This window comes from Dipodomys merriami, unplaced genomic scaffold (genome assembly GCF_024711535.1).
Source record: "Dipodomys merriami isolate MVZ:Mamm:240054 unplaced genomic scaffold, mDipMer1.0.p SCAF_4, whole genome shotgun sequence".
Lineage (NCBI taxonomy): Eukaryota > Metazoa > Chordata > Mammalia > Rodentia > Heteromyidae > Dipodomys > Dipodomys merriami.
In genome coordinates this window covers 95,061,507-95,081,680 of record NW_027205603.1, presented here as the reverse complement: position 1 = coordinate 95,081,680, position 20,174 = coordinate 95,061,507, and the positions used below count along the sequence as shown (strand labels likewise).

At 62.1% G+C, this 20,174-nt stretch overlaps 1 protein-coding gene across 9 annotated transcripts in view; it reads left to right on the top strand.

The window, feature by feature from the left end:
- LOC138806071 (plectin) overlaps nt 1–20,174 on the top strand; it is a 58,550-nt gene that overhangs the window by 9,159 nt on the left and 29,217 nt on the right. Inside the window, exon 1 of one of the 9 annotated variants that reach the window (XM_069991602.1) lies at nt 9,235–9,250. The exons of 4 other annotated variants lie outside the window; for them this stretch is intronic. Coding sequence is in view for 3 of the 5 variants with exons in the window: in XM_069991590.1 (XP_069847691.1) it covers nt 13,053–13,590 (538 nt within the window). In the remaining 2 variants the exon portion in view is untranslated. Of the gene's footprint in view, nt 1–9,234; nt 9,251–13,019; nt 13,591–18,305; nt 18,337–18,944; nt 19,055–20,174 lie in introns of those variants that run through there. 4 more of the 9 variants (XM_069991590.1, XM_069991601.1, XM_069991599.1 and 1 more) reach the window with 4 other exon arrangements.

The following is a 20,174-nucleotide window of genomic DNA, read 5'->3' as shown; positions in this document are numbered from 1 at the left end:
ACACACACAAATCTGATTTGACTTAATTTGTATTTTTTTTTTCTTTTGTGAAAATACTGTACAGAGGGGTTACAAGGGCAAGATAATGAGTACATTTCATTCTTTTATTTTTGGTCGGTTGTGGGGCTTGAACTCTGGGCTTAGGCGCTGTCCCTGTGCTCTTGAGCTCAAGGTGAGCGCTCTACTGCTTGAGCCACAGCATCACTTCTGGTTTTCTAGTGGTTTATTGGAGATAAGAGTCTCACGGACTTTCCTGCATGGGCTGGCTTTGAACTGTGATCCTCAGATCTCAGCCTCCTGAGTAGCTAGGATGACAGGCATGACCCACTGGTGCCCGGCAATGAGTACATTTCTTATCAAGCATTTTAGCCTCCTCCTTTGTTTCCTCTTCCCATCTCTTTAATTTGTATTCTTTTTAATGCAAGGTTTTTATTGGCGTATGCTATGTTGCGCTCTGACTATTAACGAAGGCAGGCGTCACTTCATAGTTACTGACATGGACTTTTTTCCTCTCACCTTGCCTTCTCAGAAGCCATATTCATTTTCTTTTCTTTTCTTTTCTTTGTTGGTTGTGGGGCTTGAACTCTGGGCCTGGGCGCTGTCCCTCAGCTCTTCAGCTCAGAGCGAGCGCTCTACTGCTTGAGCCACAGTGCCACTTCCGGTTTTCTGGTGGTTTCTTGGAGATAAGAGTTTCACGGACTTTCCTGCCTGGGCTGGCTTTGAACTGCGATCTTCAGATCTCAGCCTCCTGAGTAGCTAGGATTAAAGGAGTGAGCCACCGGCGCCCAGCTTGCCGTATTCATTTTCCTACAGAGTATTTTGTTGTCGGAGGTTGAGCTCAGGGTCTGGGGCTTGCTAGGCAGGTGCTGTACTACTTGAGCCACACCTTTAGCTCTTTGTATTTTTCTTATTCTTCTATATAGGATCTCTGGCTTTTTGGCCGGGGATCTTCTGCTGTGTCCTCCCTGGAGCTGGGTTCACAGGTGCTCATTGCCACATCTGGCTTAAGTGAACTTTTTTTTTGTTTTTGCTTGTCCTGGGACTTGAACTCAGGGCCTCAGCTCAGATATATTTGGGGCTGAGGTATATAGAACAGTGGGAATTATGTCCTCGGGGTCTGGATGTGGATTCATGGCTTTCAGAGAAGATTTTAAACAAATTCAGCTTCTGAGAGCAGGGCTGTGTCCTGCGGCCCTGTCCAGCCCGCCAGGAAGGCTTCGTGGTGTTCCCAGTGGCCTAGGGGCTGCCGAGGAGGGAAACGCACCCGTGTGCCAAGGGCAGGAGGCAGGGGAGGGGGAGGAGGCCGAGGAAAACACCTGAGTGAGCTGGGGGAGGGGGCTGCGCAGCCACTCCAGGAGGAGAGGCTGGGGACACGCCAGGCTGCCCAGCTCTGTCTCCTGTCTCTGCCCCCTTTAGTCCCGGCTGGCCCTACTGCTCCCGGCACAGCGCTCTGGAGCCCCTGGGTCTTCCTGCTGTGTCACCGCACAGAGCTCTGCTCTGTCACCACTCCGAGGTCTGCTTTGTGTCACCGCGCTGAGCTCTGCTCCCTGATCTCCGCTCCTGGCTGTGCAGACTGTTGAGCGGACCGTGAGTCACAGGCTTCACAAAGGGCTGAGCAGTCCGCAGTCAGCAGTCAGCAGTCAGCAGTGTGCCGCGGGCTCCGTCAGCACCTCTGCCTCCCGCCCCAGCCCCAGCCGCGCTCCGGCCTTTCTGCTTCTCTCTTTTCTTCAGCAGATTTCTTTAGTGGTGGTGGCTCACGCGTGTCATCCTAGCAACTCAGGAGGTCATGATCTGAGATTCAGGATTCGGCCTGGGCAGGAAAGTCTGAGAGACTCCCATCTCCAATTAACCACAACCCCCCCCCCAAAAAAAACAAAAAAACAAAAAAACAAAAAACAAAACAAAACGGAAGAGGAGCTGTAGCCTTGAGCAAAACCAGCCCAGGCCAGGACCCAGGCCAGGACCCAGGCCAGGCCCCAGGCCCTGGGTTAAGCCCCACGACCAGCACAAAAGAAATAAAAAATAAATTCCTCTTGCTTCCTGTACTTTAAGATGACAAGCAAGCCGTTACGACACAGCTTGCTTCACGGTCGCATCAGTTAAAGATAGGCACACACGGTCCAGTTCAGCCAACCTCGTCTCTCAGTGTCTAGTGAGGGCCACCTTTCTTCCAGTACCCTGGGGTGTGTGTATGTGTGTGCGCGTGTGTGTGCTTACGTGTGTGTACGTGTACTGGGCCTTGACCTCTGCCTCAAGCTCTAGCTTGGTTTTTCCTTCTTTCTTTCTCTTTCTTTCTTTCTTTCTTTCTTTCTTTCTTTCTTTCTTTCTTTCTTTCTTTCTTTCTCTCTCTCTCTTTCTCTCTTTCTCTCTTTCTCTCTCTCTTTCTCTCTCTCTTTCTCTCTCTCTTTCTCTCTTTCTTTCTTTCTTTCTTTCTTGTCCTGGTTTTGAACCCAGGGCCTGGGCACTGGCCCTGAACTTCTTTTGCTCAAGGCTAATACTCTACTACTTGAGCCACAGTGTCACTTCCAGCTTTTTCTATGTATGTGGTACTGAGGAATCAACCCAGGGTTTTGTGCATGCTAGGCAGGCACTAAGCCACATTCCCAGCCCTAGCTTGGCTTTTTCACTTAAGGCTGGTGCTCCTTTTGGCTTTTTTCTGGTGACCTGGAGATAAGAGTCTCACAGACTTTCCTGCCTGGGCTGACTCTACACCTTGATCCTCAGATCTCAGCCTCCTGAGTGGCTAGCATGACAGGCGTGAGCCACAGCGCCCGGCCTCATTTCCTTCTAAGGTCTTACCGGCAAATATCTTTTGCCTCCATATGATTCCTCCTCTTCCTCTCCTCCTCCTCTCTCTTCCTTTTCTGCCTTTGGGTCTCTAGAGTAACCTGTCTGGGCCTGTGCCCCTGGCTGACTCGGGCTCCCGGCCTGGGACCGGTGGCTGCTACCGTAGTTGTCACCACCCCTGGCTGACGCCCGGGCTCTTCGGTGGTTTCCGTCATGTGCCTTAAAGTGGTCTAGTTTCAGTATGAAAAAAAAAATCTCTATCTCTGCTGTTGCCCAATTTCAAAGCTACTTCCCCATTCCTAGCTATTGGTCTCAGTAGCACCCCACCCCACACCTGGCAGTTTCCTGCGGTTGCCACAACCAGTGACCACAAACAAGGTTGTGTGAAGCAGCAGGCATCGATCCGCGCATCTGGGAGTCCAGAGTCCAGGGCTGGGCAGGCTGTGCGGCCCCTGGGCCCGGGGCAGGGCCTGCTGGCCTCGCGGCCCTGTCCTCTGCTCCTGCCATTTCCCTCCACGTCCTGCCTTGGTTTCCCCTTCTGCCTCTCATGTCTGTGCATGTTCTTAGATCTGAGTCACATTACTTTAGTGTCGTGTTTCTTGGCATGTCACTTAGTTCATTTTCTCAGTTTATTTCCTAGGGCTATAACAAGATGTTTGAGACTGGATACTATTCTAAAGAAAGGAAGTTTAGCCGGGTGCCGGTGGCTCACGCCTGTAATCCTAGCTACACAGGAGGCTGAGAGCTGAGGATTTCTGCCAGCCTGGGCAGAAAAGTCTGTGAGACTCTTATCTCCAATAAACCACTAGAAAACCAGAAGTGGCGCTGTGGCTCAGGCAGTAGAGAGCTTGCTCGCCTTGAGCTGAAGAGCTGAGGGACAGCGCCCCGGCCCAGAGTTCAAGCCCCACGACTGACCCAAAAAAAGGCTTAGCTGGGTGCTGGTGGCTCACACCTGTAATCCTAGCTACTCAGGAGGCTGAGATCTGAGGATCTCGGTTCAAAGCCAGCCGGGGCAGGAAAGTCCGTGAGACTCATCTCCAATTAATCACCAGAAAACTGGAAGTGGTGCTGTGGCTCAAGTGGTAGAGCGCCAGCCTTGAGAAAAAAAACAACAACTAAGGGACAGCTCTAGCCCCTGAGTTCAAGTCCTAGGACAGGCACAAAGGGAAAAACACCAAAACCCAGCCAGCCAAGCTGACAACAAAAACCCAGTGCAGGCTGGGCGCGGTGCTCTCGCCGTGTAACCTTATTATAGGAGGGCGCAGCTTCATGTCTGCAGGGCCCGGTGGAAGCCAGCCGGCGGAGAAGCACATGGCCTTGTCTGCGAGCGTCTTCAGACAACACAGTGGTGGCATCAGCCGGGCGAGCAGGCTGAGGGCGGCGAGGCCCTGTGCTCAAACCCAGCGCCATTAAACAAGGAAGAAGAGCAGCCTGTGCAGCCAGAGGGCTGAAGGCTGAGAGAGGAGCGCCGGCCTCCGGGCACGCCGCACCCCACACCCCAGTACTGCCAGGGAGGGGGGAGAGGGGAGGCCTGGAGCCTGGAGCCCCCTCTCCGGTGCCCGTCTGGCTGGCCTCTCGTGAGCCTCGTGGGCACCACGAGGTGGTGGCACATGCCACGGGCAGGGACGTGTGGAGAGCCAGTGGACGACACAAGCTGTGAGGCCAAGCTGCTCCCTGGGGCCCGCACCGGCAGCCCCTGCCTCGCTGAGACCCCCCAACCCCTTCGTGCTGGCGAATGGAGTCTCAAATGACAAATGACAAACCATCGGCAAGCAGCGAGCGGGCCGCCTCTGACCCCAGCCCTCCCTGTCACAGCACAGGGGAGATGATGTTAGTGTTAGTATTGCCTGCTGGTGTGGGGTTTGAACTCAGGGCCTCATGTGTGCTCAGCTTGCTTACACACTCAGCTGACACTGTACCATTCAAGCCATGCCTCCAGTCCAACTTTTTGCTGGTTATCCCGGAGGTAGAGTCATTGCCAGGATTACTGGGGTGAGGCACCCATGCCTGACTGTTACAGTTATTAGACAGGGTCTTGCTGTGTAGCCCAAGCTGGCCTTGAATTTATGATCCTCCCGCCTCAGCCTCCTGAGTGCCAGGATTATGGGCATGTGCTACTATACTTACCTTATGAAGCGTTTGTTTTTTTTTGTTTTTTTGTTTTTGGTGGTGCTGGGGCTTGAGTTCAGAGTCTTGTACTTGCTAGGCAGGTGCTTTACCATGCTGGTCACACTCTCAGCCCTTTTTGGTTTTAGTTATGTTTTTGAATAGGATCTTATGTTTTGACCCAGATAGCTGGGATTGTTGATTGAGATGGGGTCTCATGAACTTTTTGCCTGGGCTGGCCTTGACCACAATCCTGGATTCCACTTTCTGAGAAGCTGGGATTAAAGGTGTGTGCCACCAAGCCTGGCTAAATTCTTTGTATGGAAACTGCTGCAGTGGACAGCTTTATAATGGGATTATTGCCACATCCGTGACTGTCACTAGGAAGAATTTCTGGGTCAAATGCTTTTCAAATGTTAAGCTATATTTGTGCTCAGATACCATTTTTTTTTTCAACTGTCAAATTGGCAAAAAATCCCCAACTCGGGACTTCTGGGAACTCTTGAAGCCGTGGGAATGAGACTGGTAAAAGTGTCTCTCAAACACAGTGTATGCAGGAAGGAGCAGAAGACGGGTGCTGCGGTGGCCGTGCGCCTGCTGGGGTGAGGCTGTGGTCCCACTGCAGCCAGGAACCTTCAGGGCGGGCGGGGAAGCAGGGCAGCGCTGAGGGTAGACGACGCACCAGCTCCGGTGCTACGCCGAGGAAAGCCGAGAGTCACGCTGGGGCGGGGCGCCAGTGGCTCACGCCTGCCATCGCAGCTGCTCCACAGGCTGAGATCCCAGGATCACAGTTCAAAGCCTGCCTGGGCAGAAACATCTCTTACCTCCAGTTAACCACCAAGAAGCCAGAAGTGGCACTAGCTCAAGTACTAGAGCGCTAGCCATGAGAAAAGAGTGTGTGTGTGTGTGTGTGTGTGTGTGTGTGTGTGTGTGTGTGTGTAAGTGTAAGCACGCCACACAGCTTCCCTTGCAGGCAGTGAGGTAGTTACTGTGGGGCTTGGTGGAGCAGTGGTTAGGCCCCTGGCTAGGCTGCTGTAGCCGTGTTGTCTGTGAGCTCTGTGTTGTCTGTGAGCTCTGTGTTGTCTGTGAGCTCTGCGCTGCATTCTGAGGGGGGCTTATGCACACAGCTTTCCAAGCTAGAAGTTCTGGGCGATTTTTTCTGTTTTTGTTGGTACCGAAGTTTGAACTCAGCGCTTGGCTTGCACGCTTGCTGTGTTGGACCACACCTCCAGCCTGCCTTGGGCTGGTTATTTTGAAGGTAGAGTCTCTGGGCCTTTCTTCTCTGGGCTGGCTTCAAACCCTGATCCTCAGATCTCAGCCTCCTGAGAAGCTAGGCTTCATGGGTGAGCTGTTGGCACCCAGCTGTGCTGACTGCTTTTGATTTATCTTGTTCCAGAGTCTTTTTTTTTTTTTTTTTTTTTTTTTGTCGGTCGTGGGGCTTGAACTCTGGGCCTGGGCGCTGTCCCTCAGCTCTTCAGCTCAAGGCGAGCGCTCTACCACTTGAGCTACAGCGCCACTTCCGGTTTTCTGGTGGTTTATTGGAGATAGGAGTCTCACGGTCTCTCCTGCCCGGGCTGGCTTTGAACCGCGATCCTCAGATCTCAGCCTCCTGAGTAGCTAGGATTACAGGCGTGAGCCACCAGCGCCCGGCTTTGTTCCAGAGTCTTTTATGTCTTGTGCTGCTGTTAAGTTTTCCCTGTTGTAGTTCCTTAACTAGTATGCTGGCTTCTGCACAGTCCCCAGGGGTTTTTGGAAAACGTTTTAGAATTCATCCGCTCCAGTGAGCGCGACTGGTTCTGGTTGGGTAGAGGCTGTGTGGGCGCCAGGAGGAGGGGCTGATGTTGAACCAGAGAGGCTGGCTGGGGGGGAGGGGGGGACAGCCACTCTTGTGTCCTTTGCCCTCACCTCCTTCCTCACACCAGCGAGCTGTGCTGGCAAGGAGCCCGTGCGGGGACCGGCTCTGCTTCACGCAGTGCTTATCCCCACGCCACCCAGCGCTCGCCTTCCTCGTTTCCTGGCTGGGAGAGTGACCCCGCCTTGGCCCCCCAGGTCTCTGTACCCCCAGCCGCGTGCTGCGCTGGAGCCGAGGCTCTCAGGCCCCAGGCAGGGCCCGGCCGAGCTCCTCTGCCCCTGACCACGCGGGAGCCACTCCCGCATGCCTGTGCCTTTACCCAGCTGCCCTTGCGCCCGGGGTGTGAGGCACAGGCTGGCGGCACCCGTGGTCTGCCCTGGGGCGCTGCTGTGCAGGATGGTTTCTGGAGGAGCTGTCTGCGGGACTCACGGCTGTGGCCGGCACTCTGCACCCACCACCTGTGTTTCCTCCTCTCGCCCGGGAGCCCCAGGGGCAGGGCCATGGGGGAGCACTGCAGAAAGCTTTAAGGGGCCCAGGCCCTCTAAAGGGTGTGGTCCCCTACCCGAGCGGCCCGCCGATGTCCCTGCCGGGCGCTGGAGCATTGCCTGCCCTCTGCACAGCCCTCGGGAAGCCAGAACCAGCCAGAACCCAGCGGTTGCAACCGCGTCCCGCCCACCCTGTCAGGACAATCCAGTCCCAGGGACCCAGAGCCCAGCGGGTCTGGGCAGCCAGGGGGAGAGGCGCTTCATGCCGGGGCCCAGGCTTTGCTTCTCCATCAGCCAGAGCTGGAAAGATGGGGTCCAGACGCCTGCACCACTCTGCTTTCTCTCACGGCCACATCTCGTCCCCAGGCCCTGGCCCCCGCCTGTCCTGGTGAGACCCTCCATGGCTTTGTCCCTTGCCCCCCTCCCGGTTCACTGGGCACAGCTGGATGCACCCCAGGGCCTTTGTATGTGCTGCCCCCCCCTTTTCCTCACTGCCAAGCTGTTCTTTCCTGCCCACCCACAGGAAACAACCTGAGCCTTGTTCTCTGTAGCGCCATTCCCAAAGGTCACGGGGCAGTTTTGGGCTGGGTGACAAGGCAGATGGCGCTTCTTCAGAGAACCTTCCAGTGCAGTGGCTTTTCTTTGAGCCAGGATCTTGCAATGGATGTAGCTCAGGTTGGCCTCACACTTGAGATCTTACTGTCTGGACCTCTCAAATGCTGGGATTGTGGCTCCTGTGGTGGTCTACAGGCCCCTGGCCCCAGCTCCCCACACCTAACTTGTGGGAGCTCCGGGCGAGGTCTGGGCAGGAACATCTGGGACAGGCCTTCTCAGAACAGCTGTCTGCCCTAATTTCTCACTAGCTTGAAGCCATGCTCTTGTGAGACAATGCACATAACTGGAAACAACACTGGTGTCTGTACGTGTGCGCACACGCTGGTTCTGGGGCTTGAACTCAGGGCCTGAGCACTTGTTCCTGAGCCTTGTTTGCTAAGGCTAGTGCTCTGCCACTTGAGCCACAGTGCCACTTCTAGCTTTCGTGTGTGTGATTAATTAGAGATAAGAGTGGCATGGGCTTTTCTGCCTTGGCTGGCTTGGAACTGTGATCCTCAGGTCTCAGTCCCCAGGGTAGCTAGGATTATAAGGGTGAGCCAGGGCGCCCAGCCACACTGCCCGTGTTGTTTTTGGTATTGGGGATTGAACTGTACTTGGGAAGCAGGCGCCCAATCACTCCCTCTTGATTTGCACATATGTCTGTATGCACGTGTGTATGTATGTATGTGTATGTATGAATATATGTGTGTATGTATGTACATGTGCATGTATGTATGTGTATATGTATGTACACGTGTATGTGTACGTGTGTATATGTGTATGTACATACATGTGTATGTATGCGTACATATGCATGCATGTACGTATATGTGTACGTACATATGTGTGTATGTTTGTGTGTGTATGTGTATGTATGTAAGTTCTTATCGGTGTCCGTCAGCCTTACTGAGGCTCACGCGTGCACCCCTGTAATCCCAGTGTGGGGAAGGGACAGTGGGAGGGGATGGAGGAGAGGACCGAGGAGGGGACGGAGGGGAGGGGACGGCCCTGCGTGGTCGGTGGGCCCAGGCCGGCGGCCGCAGGGTGGTTCTGTCTGCGCTACAGGCCGCAGGGCGGGCATCAATCTGCCCAGGCCCCGCCCCCGGCCGCCCAGGCCCCGCCCCCCGCTGCCGCCGAGCCTAGGCCCCGCCCTGCCCGCTCAGGCCCCGCCCAGGACGCTCAGGCCCCGCCCCACCCGCTCAGGCCCCGCCCCCGGCCGCCCAGGCCCCGCCCCCGCCGCCGAGCGGGCTTCGATCCGCCCAGGCCCCGCCCACCTCCGGGTGGGAGCGGTGCGGTGCGGTGCAGTGCAGAGCCGCCTTGCAGCCGGGTCTGCCCGGTCGGCCAGGCCCGCAGCCCTCGGCCCGCGGAGGCCGGAGAAGCATGGACCCTTCCCGAGCCATTCAGCACGAAATCAGCTCCCTCAAAGGTGCGGCCGGGGCCCCGCCCGGGTGCGGGGTCTGGGGGTCTGCGGTGGGGTCGCTGGCCCGGCCCCGCCCGGCCCTCTTGTGCTCTGCGGGCGGCTTCCCGCGCCGGGCTGCGGCGCTCCCGTTCCGCGCGCTCCCGTCCCGCGCCTTCCCGGGCTCGGCCTCTGCAGTGGGGGGCGGGGCTCGGGCTGCAGTCCGCGCTGCGCCGGCCGGCCGGCCCCTGGGGGGCTGGGTTCATGGGGGTCCGGGCTCGGTCTATGGGGAGCTCGGTCGGTCAGGTCCATGGGGGCCCGGCTCATGGGGGAGGCTGGGTCCACGGGGGGGGTTGGGTCCATAGGGTCCTGGCTCATGGGGGGGGTCCCTGAGGGGCTGGGTCCATGGGGGGCTGGGTTCATGGGGGGGGTTGGGTCCATGGGGGGCTGGGTCCATGGGGGTTCGGGTTTGGTCTGTGGGGAGCTCGGTTGGTCAGGTCCATGGGGGAGGTTTGGGTCCATGGGGGGGCTGCATCCATGGGGCGTCTGGGTCCATGGGGGGCCCGGGCTTGGTCTATGGGGAGTTCGGTCAGGTCCATGGGGGCCCGGCTAATGGGGGGACTGGGTCCACTGGGGGGGGTTGGGTCCATGGGCTCCCGGCTTGTGGGGGGGCTGGGTCCCTGGGGGGCTGGGTCCATGGGGGCCAGCTCATGGGGGGCTGGGTCCATGGGGGGGTTGGGTCCATGGGGGGCTGGGTCCATGGGGGGCTGGGTCCATGGGGGTTCGGGTTTGGTCTATGGGGAGCTCAGTTGGTCAGGTCCATGGGGAGGTTTGGGTCCATGGGGGGGGCTGCATCCATGGGGCGTCTGGGTCCATGGGGGGCCCGGGCTTGGTCTATGGGGAGTTTGGTCAGGTCCATGGGGGCCCGGCTCATGGGGGGGGCTGGGTCCATGGGGGGCCGGGCTCATGGGGGGGGCTGGGTCCATGGGGGGGGCTGCATCCATGGGGGGCCCGGGCTTGGTCTATGGGGAGTTCTGTCAGGTCCATGGGGGGGCCCGGCTCATGGGGAGGGCTGGGTCCATGGGGGGCTGGGTCAGGCCTGTGGGGAGGCAGGCTAATGAGGGGGTCTGGGCCTGGTCTATGGGGAACTGGGTCAGATCCATGGGGGGGGTCCGGTCCATGGGCTGGGTCAGATCCATGGGGGGGGTGCAGTCCATGGGGGACTGGGTCCATGGGGGGTTGGGTCAGACCTGGGGGGCGGGCTGGGTCCATGGGGGAGCCAATCTCATGAGGGGGGCTGGGCCTGGTCTATGGAGAGCTGGGTCAGATCCATGGGGGGGAGTCTTGACCATGGGGAGCTGGGCTCATGGGGTCTGGGTCAGGCCTGTGGGAGGCTGGGCCTGGTCCATAGGGGGGCGGGCTGGGTCCATGGGGGGGGACAATCTCATGAGGGGGCCTGGGCCTGGTCCATGGAGAGCTGGGTCAGATCCATGGGGGGCTGTATCAAGTGTGTGGCGGGGGGTCTGAGTCAGGCTGGGGAATCTGTGTCCCGGCGCCTGGCGGGCTGGCCCCAGAAGACCATACTGTGACTCTTTGTCCTGAGTTAGGGAGCTGGGGCTACCCAAAGGCCTCAACTGGTTGCCCTGGAAACCTGTAGGGGCTGGCTGTGGTGGGGTGGGGGCCCAGCCCACATGCCTTCCTTCCAGTGCTGGACCAACTTCTGTCTGCCAGTGCCGGCGCTCTCCCAGCGCAGGGAGAGGTGAAGGGCTTCTGAAGGGACTGGGTGAGTGCACCCATGCACATGTGTGCCACCCTGGCGACTTTGCATCCATGGGAGCAGGCTGGGGCACAGCCGCCCCAGGTCCCCCTGCCTCCCCCGCCAGCAGACTCCATGCCTAACACCCTGCTCTGGAGCCGGGGGCTCCTGCCTCCTGCCTGGGGCTGCCGCCTAAGAAGCTGGGCAGGAGAAGTTTTAGGCCCAAGGACTTGGGCTTTGGGAGAGACAGGGGCCTTTGGGGGCCTGTAGGGACGGTGGGTTGATTTGGTGAGGACCAGGTTAGGAAATAGAGCCAGAAAGATGGCGTGGATGTTCAGGGGCTCTGGTGTGTGCAGGAGGGCTCTGGCGGTGGCGCGGTGGGGTGCTGATCCTGTGGGAGGGTGGGGACTCCCGAGGGCATGGGGCTGGCTGCCGCTGTCACCAGGGCAGGCCCGGGGCTGGCTGGCACGGGGGGGGGGGGGGGGGGCTCAGGGCCTTTGGATGCTGCAGGCCATGGGGTGTGGCCGCTGTTCATTCTGCTCCTGCGGCTCTGCAGCTCAGCAGTCCACCCCGCCTCGCCCACCCTCCCAGTGAGGTCTGCCTGCAGCTGGCCCCTTCCCGCCTGGGGCTGCGGCCGGCTAGGGGCGGGGCAGGGTGGCTGCGGCTGGCTGGGGGCGGGGCGGGGTGGCTGCGGCTGGCCAGCCAGGCTGGCCGGGGAATTTCGGGAACAGTTGGCTGAGTCTTCAGAGTTTCCACTCTCCACACTGCCCAGGGTAGGGACCCGTGTGTGTTGGGGTGTGCTGTTTGGAGCCTGCTTCGGGCTCCATGGAGACGCCCATAAACCGTCCCACGCGCTGCTCTGTTGGCCGTTGGCCCAGGGCTGGCCGCCCGCCCTCGGCAGGATCCCCCACCCCGCCCTATTTATAATCAGCTCCTGGGTTTGGGTGACTGGTGGGAAGCGGTGTGTCCTCTTGGGGGAGCCCAGATCCCAGTAGGGGTTGGGGCACCGCAGAGAGGGGCACAGATTGTCCACAGCCCGGCTCTCCGTGCCAAGGAGCTGAGGGGGTTGGTGGGTGTGGCAGGGCAGCTTTCTCTCCTTCCTCTGGGTCCCTGAGGCTTTCCCATGTCTCTGCCTGGTCTCTGTGCCTGTGGCCGCCAGTGCTGCGGGGTGGGAAGGGTGTGCGGCCCTCAGGACCACCCATGGGGGGGTGGCTGGGCCTCGCCCCGGGTTCTTTGTGTCAGCTGGCTCCTGACAGCTGTCCCCCAGGAGGGAGGCGAGCCGGCGCCACCGAGCCCCACCCTGAGCTCTGCGCTGCTTCTGGATGGAGAGTGTTAAATCCTGTGCTCATGGCCGCAGGCCCCGCGTTTGTCCGAGGTTCCCAGTCCGGTGCTCACACAACCGCCCCTGCTGTTCCCCTCAGACCTGAGCCCCTCGAGACCCCGGCTGCCCGTGAGACCAGCTTTCCATTGGAACCTTAGTTCCCTGAATTCTGAACAACTCACCCCCCTCCTACAGACCCCTATAGACTGTACCCCAGGTCAGCTCCCTGGCCAGGGGGCTCTTCCCACCCTCCCCAGTTTGCTCGCCCACTTCTGCTGCCTTTTCCTGGGACTCTTGGACTGTATTCTCCTTACAGTCTTCGGAACCTTGGAGAAGCATTTTAGAAACTGATGGAATTCCAGTCACTGGAGCTGCAGGGCCTGGGAGGGGAGGAAAAAGCTGTAGGGGTGGCTTCTGCCACAGGATGCCCCCCATTCTGCCGGGGGGGCCCCCCTGGGCTGCCTGTGGGAGGGGCCGGCCCTGCTGCTGAGTCAGAGGGGGCCGGCCCAGAGTCCTGGCGGGCGGGAGGCTCCCGGCCGGCCGGCGGCAGTGCAGGCAGGAATTCATAGAGCCAGGCGCCGGAGTCCCAGTGCCGTGTGCGTGTGCTGCACGCTGCCGCCGCCGCCGCCGCCGCCGCCGCCGCCGCCGCCGCCGCCGCCGGAGCGTGCCAGCAGCCTGTGCCCGGGAGCCTCACGTGCTTCTCCACCGCGCCCTCCCGCCCTCACCCCGCGCCGTGTGGTCTTGTCCCGGCAGCCATGGTGGCCGGTATGCTCATGCCGCTGGGCCAGCTCCGGGCCATCTACGAAGTGCTCTTCCGTGAGGGTGTGGTGGTGGCCAAGAAGGACCGGAGGCCCCACAGCCTGCATCCCCACGTGCCTGGCGTCACCAATCTGCAGGTCATGCGTGCCATGGCTTCCCTGCGGGCTCGGGGCCTGGTGCGGGAGACCTTTGCCTGGCGCCACTTCTACTGGTATCTGACCAACGAGGGCATTGCCTACCTGCGCCAGTACCTGCACCTGCCACCCGAGATTGTGCCCGCTTCCCTGCAGCGTGTGCACCGCCCCGTCGCCGCCGCGGCCCCCGTGCGCCGCTCGCCTCACGTGCAGTCCGTGCGGGGCCCCCTGGGCTGCCCGGCCAAGCGGGGGTCCGTGCCGGGCAGGGACCCCACGCACGAGGAGCGGCAGGTCTACCGCAGGAAGGAGCCTGAGGAGGAGGCACCTGAAGCCCCTGTGGTGCCTGCCACCGCCCGGGGGACCCTGGCCAGGCCCGGCCCGGAGCCCACCCCAGCCACAGGTCAGCCACATCCTGGCTCTAGGCCGAGGAGGGTGGGAAGGGGCTGTGGACGTCAGGGGCGCCCAGCCTTAGGCCTGGTGGCCCCAGTAGGCAGCAGGAGCGCCGGGCCTCTGGCCGCACCAGTAGGTGGCGCCATCTCTTCCTGAAGCTCCTGGGTGCTCTGGCAGGCTGACCCTCGTGGCTCCCGTGGGCGGGTCCTGCGCGGCCCGACTGGCAAGGCCAGCTGCTGGGGCAGTTGCAGAGCCCAGCGCGGGGCCTTCTCTCTGTCCTTGCTTTCGCCCTCCCCCTGCCTCCAGCAGCCCGGCCGGGTGCGCCTTGGGGTTGTGAAAAGGTTCTGGCACCCAGCCGGTGTAGCTACGGCTGCGGCCCGGGCTGACTGCTTGGCTTCCCAGCCTTGAGTCTGCATGGCAGGGCTGTGTGCCGCGGCCCCCAGGCCTGAGTGGCTTAGATTCGTATTACAGTGCCGAGTATCCTCTGCGCTTGGACCCCGGCCAGCTTGGAGTTGGCCGGGGCCTGGACACCGCATCCAGGCCCGGGTGGGCTTAGGTGGGATGAGAGAAGAGAGGAGCGAGGGCAGAGGCCGGAGGCTGGCGACTCTCCTGTCCCTACACGCCAGCACACGGGGGCGTGCGGAGCCTCTGGGGCCAGCCCAGACGCTAGCAGGCGGGCCTAACACCCCAGGAGAAGTCCGTTCTCCAGGGTAAGGGCCTGGGTGAGGGATGGCCCACTTGGGGCACAGCTGCCTGGCAGGTGCCGGGGAGCGGAGCAGGTCTGCATTGGTGTGTCTGCTGGGGCCCCTAGGGCCTTGATGGAGGAGGAGTCCGTCTGTGAGGGCCACCTCTGAGCTCTTCCCGGGGCCTTTCTAGTTTCCCTATAAAAGGTGGCAGTGTCTGAGCTCTCTCCCATTCTCGGGCTGGGTGTGGTGAGGGGGAGGAAGCCCTCCCCCTTTTTTCCTCCTTCCTTCCTTGTTCTGTGTGCCAGCAGGGCCGGCTCAGTGTGCAGTTGGCGGCAGGGCGGCAGGGTGAGGGTTCTGGGTGTGGCTGTGGTGGGCAGCAGAGGGCACCCCGTCCCCGACGAGGTGACTCAGTCTTCCCTTCCCAGGCACAGCCGCCGGTGGCAGCTCAGAGTTTCCAACAGGAAATGAGCTCCAGGCTGACTCAGTGCCCAGGCCCCCTCCTTCCACTGGGCCCTGCGGGGCTGGGCGGGAGGCCTGGGGGCCAGGACTGTGCCCCAGACGCCTGTTGATGGCAGGGATACCAGGGCCCCGGGCAGAAGCCGGGACAGCTGCTGCTTCACGTTCTGTGCAGATGCCTGTCCCCGGTTTGCATTGGGTAGTGTCTCAGAAGAGCCCGTGCCGTCTGTGCCCACAGAGATGGCACCGCCGTGCTGAGCCCAGACTTCCCACATCAGACCTGCGGGTTTGAGCAGGCCCAGCAGGAGCGAGCACCCCAGCGGAGCTGCTGGGAACCCATTTTGCTCTTAAAGAGTCAACAAGAGCTGGTCTTTGTTGTTGTCGTTGGTTTTGTTTGCTTTGAGAAAGGGCCTCACCTCGGAGAGCTGTCACACGGCGGTCATGAATGGCTTCTCAGAGTTAGGAGACCAGGGAGTAGTGAGCCGTGCACCGTGCACCGTGCACCGTGCTGCTTCTGCAGAGAGCCCAATGCTGGAGCCTCTGGGGTGGCTTTGCTGGCCACCAGAGAGGCCTCTGTCCATCCAGGCCTACCTCTGTCCATCCAGGCCTGCCTGGGGATCCAGACACACTGCGGTGTGGGCGGGAGCCCTGACTCCTCCTTGCCCCCGTAGGTCTCCGTTGGGCGGAGCCCCGAGGCCTCCACGCACCTGTGTGGAGGGTGTGCCCTTCTTAGACTCACACGTAGCCTCAGCCCTAGGAGCCCAGACATGGGATGGACTGGGTGCAGGGACTGTGGTAAAAGTAATCAGGGAGGTCCTCGGAAGAGGCGCCCGCTGAGCTGAGGCCTGACTGGCGAGGCGGGGCGGCCAGGGCAGAGGAGAGCTTGGGGTTTCCGTCTGTGTTTATGAGTTTTCATACTCCAAAAATATGTTTTGCCCAGCTCAGAATTCAGAAAAAACCCAGAAGTGTGTAGAGAAACGACAGCACATTCAGGGTGTTGGCCCCCAGGATTTTATCCAGGGTAGGACAGGGCATCACAGCCGCCCTCCATCGTGGAGGTGTAGGGTGCCTAGCTCTCTTCCCAGCACCGTCCCCTCCCCCCCGCATGGGTTGTGGGGTTTGGCAGTTTGGGGGTGGTGAAGAGCTTTGCGTATCAGTCATCTTGCTCATTTGGGGGAAACCTGAAGAACTCCAGCAGGTTCCCACAGGTTGTGGTGGAATTAGGTTTTCATTTCCGGGTACACCCAGCTGTACTTAGATCTGTGTTCCCAGCTGGTGTGGATGCTTTAGATGGTGGGGAGGTGACATGTTTGCCCAGGCTGGGAGGCTGGGCCCAGGCTGGGGTCTGCTCTGGGTGGAGCAGTGGGTGGGAAGTGTGGGGCTGGAGCTATAGTCAGCGTTGTGCCCTTGCCTAGCTGTTTGGGGCCCTGTCTTTGATTGCCACCACCTCCAGCACCAGAAAGAATGGGACCGAGCTTCTGCACAGCCTCATGGATGTTTGGCATGTGGGTGGGTGGACGGGCGAGGTCTTGGGTTGGCTCTGGGGCTGTGCAGGGAAGGGAGGCTTCCAGGGAGGCTGGGTGTGGCAGCCGGCAGAAGAGCAGTGGATGGGGGCTCTGGGCTCCGGGCTCCGGGCTCCGGGCTCCGGGCTCCGGGCTTCAGGCTCAGGGACAGAGCTGGCCTGCCCTCCATCCCTAGGCCCAACCCAGGCGGAGGTCTGTGAGGATGAGCCATGACCCCAGAGCTGGGTGGGGAGCCAGGGTATGAGTGAACCTCCCGTTGCCTCCCACCCCTCCCTCCTTCCTGCTTTGCCTTCCTCTCTGTGGCTCTGGGAACAGCCTAGTTCAAAGCCTGAGGGGCTCGAGATGGACAGGTACAGCATGGAGGAGCTGATCCAGCTGGGACAAGGTAGGCTGGGCAGGAGCGTTGGGGATGGCAGGCTGCCAGGGAAAAGCAGGGGGAGACGCTGCGGCCTCGGCAGGGGCTGGGCTTCCCCGGCAGCCAGCCTGCCGCAGGGCTCCGGGCTCTGGGCTCAGGGCTGGGGTGGGCTGGGAAGGGCAGCCTAGCCTGCACTGTTGGCTAATCTCAGGTGTCTGAACCTGGAATACAGGAAGGGCGTGGCCTCTGGGGGTGGGGTGGGAAGTGGGGGCATCGGGGAGGGAGGGGGTGGTTTCCAGGCCTTGCTGGTGGTGGAGGTGGTGTCCACCATTGTAAGGACACGCTGGCTGCAGGGAGGGGGGGGACAGTGTCACCCAAGCTTTGGAGACAAAAGTCCCTCTGAGGCTCTTGAGCCCATTGTGGGCGGAGAGGGCCTAGGGCCAGGCAGGCCCGGCCTCTGCCCACGGCTGCCAATGGTTGCCTTGCTTCTGGCAGGAGTTGGGCTGTCTCTGGTCTGCTTTGGGGCAGCCATCATTCCTGATCATCTGGGCTGCCTAGCGCTTGCCACAAGGGACCGGTTTCCTTTGGAAATGGCAGGGAGTGGGGGGTGGAGAATGGCGGGTTCCGTGGCCTGGCCAGCAGTCTGTCTGTCTTCCCACTCCCCTCCAGCCTTGCACGACTGGTCCCCGCCGCCAGGGGCTGAAGTTGGTTTGGGTTGCCAGGCTGAGGGTGGAGGCATACATTAGAGACTCTCGATTTCACGGTATCAGGAGCGCAGCGCGCTGCTCGTGGCTGATTGTGCCTCAGTCTTGCCTCTGGACAGCACAGGGCCTCACAGGAAATGCTAGTGAGCGGGCCCAGGCTTCAGCTCCCTTTCAGCTCTCCACCGGGCCAAAGGGCCTGGTCCGGAACGCCCAGCCTCCTGGAGGGAGCGGGCTGTCCTCACCCAGACATGTGTACCTGCATCCTGTTTCCCAGGGTGCACTGGGCTTCAGGTCAGCCCGCCACACAGCGGATACGGTGTAGGCCTGCTTGCTGACCTCCGACCCCACGTCTGCACAGACCAGGCCTGCTGGGGGGCTAGGGTAGCCTTCCCCATTCCAGATCCCCCCTCCCACCAGGAAAGCTCTTCCTGGGGCACGGTGCCGTGGAGCAGATGAGTCCTCCTATGGTTTGCTGTCTGGGTCTCTAGCCTGCAGAGTGACCTTGGGGAGACTGTGGGCCTCTCGGGCCAGGTGTTGTATTGAGGGTGCTTGGTCTCTGGGAAAGTAGGGAGCAGCACCTGCTTGGCTGCTGTGGTATTTCCCACAGAGAGCCCCCAGGCAGTAGGCCGGCCCTGGCTGCCCCTCCCAGGATGTGCCCCCCCAGGTGGATCGGGGTGTGGGCCTGACCCCTCATGCCCCCCTTGGCAGGTCCTTATTATAGCATCGCCCCTGGGAGCTGGGGTAGGCAGCAGGGTGGCCTCCAGGGCGGCCCGGCCCTGCACGTCATGTTCTAAGTCGGGAGGAGTGACGGCGGGCCCTGCTCGCTTCCTTGGGTATTTATATCGCCTGGGCCCCCTGCCCACTCCCCTCCCCCCGCGGCTGCTGACACTGCTGCTGCGGTGGCCGCTCCGGCTCTCCGCTGTGCCACCGCCCGCTCGCAGCCTCCAGAGGGGCCTGTGACCCTCCCCACTCCCACTGCTCCCCGGCTGCCCCGTGGGCCCCGCTCGCTCTCCCCAATGAAGATTGTGCCCGGTAGGTGGGGTGCCCTTGTATGTGTGCTGGGCTCCAGCCAGGCTGGAGGCCAGGGGCTCTGTTCTCAGCTTGCCACCTTGCCCCAGCCCGTCCCCCACCCCACAGAGGGACTTGAGGCTTGGGGAGTCCCCATGTCTTGGAGGGGCAAGGTGAGGTCCGTTGCAGGCCTGTGGTTGAGAGAACTGGGGGGGGGCAGGGCACTGGCACTCATACCCCGAGCCTGCTGGCTGTCCCAGAGGGCACCCCTGGAGGTAGGATGGGGGCTGGGCTCTGCTTCAGTGTGGGTGGCGTGGGGGGGGGTTGGGACGTGGCTGCGGGCAGTGCTGCAGGCCCCTCCTCCCGGCGGGTGTGGCCCTGGGTAGGCAGGGGTTAAAGCTCCAGCTAACCTTGAGCGCCACGGCCCGGCCAGGGACAGCTGAGCCGTGGGTGGGAAGGGAGGCGGGCGGGAGGCTGGGCCCGGGCGCGGCGGCCGCGGGCAGGGCAGTCCCGGGCTGGGCTGCGGGTGGACGGCGGTAGGGCGGTCCCGGCCGGGCGGCCGCAGCGGGGCGGGCTCTGGGCCCCGGCCCGGCTCCCTCCAGGCGCTGTCCCGCCGCCCCGCTCCGCGCGGCCATGGAGCCGTCGGGCAGCCTGTTTCCCTCCCTGGTGGTCGCGGGCCACGCGGTCACCCTGGCGGCCGTGTGGCTCTGGCGCAAGGGTCGGCAGGCGCGGGACCAGCAAGGTAAGCACCCGCCCACCCCGCCCGCGGCCGCCGCCCGTGCGGGAGGCTGGGGCGGGACCGGCGCCAGGCCCGCCCCGCCCGCCCGCCCCCAGCCTTCCCCGCGGCCCCGCTTCCTGTCCCGAGCTGGGCACCGGTCTTCGGGAAAGGGCTGGCCTCGGGCCGCACTGCGTCCGGGACGCATCCTGCGGGTGGAGGAGCCCAGGTGTGGCGGGTCTGGCCAGGGCCCGTCCTGGGAGGTGGGGAGGCCGGAAGTGCCAGTCCCCCTCCCCGGAGGTCTGCAGTCCCGGGGCAGGTGTGCTGTCCCGGGGCAGGTGTGCAGTCCCGGGGCAGGTGTGCAGTACTGGGGCAGGTCTGCAGTCCCGGGGCAGGTCTGCAGTCCCGGGGCAGGTGTGCTGTCCCGGGGCAGGTGTGCAGTCCCGGGGCAGGTGTGCTGTCCCGGGGCAGGTCTGCTGTCCTCCGGGCAGGTCTGCAGTCCCGGGGCAGGTCTGCTGTCTAGGGACGGGTCTGCTGTCCTCCGGGCAGGTCTGCAGTCCCGGGGCAGGTGTGCTGTCCCTGGGCAGGTGTGCTGTCCCTGGGCAGGTGTGCTGTCCCGGGGCAGGCGTGCTGTCCTCCGGGCAGGTCTGCAGTCCCGGGGCAGGTCTGCTGTCCTCCGGGCAGGTCTGCAGTCCCGGGGCGGGTCTGCTGTCCTCCGGGCAGGTCTGCAGTCCCGGGGCAGGTCTGGACACAGCCCGGGCCGTGCCCTCAGCCCGGGACCCAGAACCAGCCGAGGGGGGGCAGCCAAGCCGGCTCTGCCCTCCTCTGCCCAAAGTCACCGGCTCCCGGCTGACAGCTGGAGCCGGCCCTGTCCAGCACGGGGCGGGGAGGCCAAGTGAATGGGCAGCCCTTGAGGACCGGGCGGTGCCGCCCTGGCTCCGGGCCGAAGGACTGACTGCCCGGGACTCACTTCAGCCCGAGGCTGGCGCTGGGAGGGGGGTGCCCCCTGCTGGTGCTGGGCGCAGGCTCCAGACGGGGGTCCCTGGGTAGCTCTGCCCCCCTCCCCGCAGAGGGGGATCCCCGGGCAGCTCTGCCCCCCTCCCCGCAGAGGGGGATCCCCGGGCAGCTCTGCCCCCTTCCCCGCAGA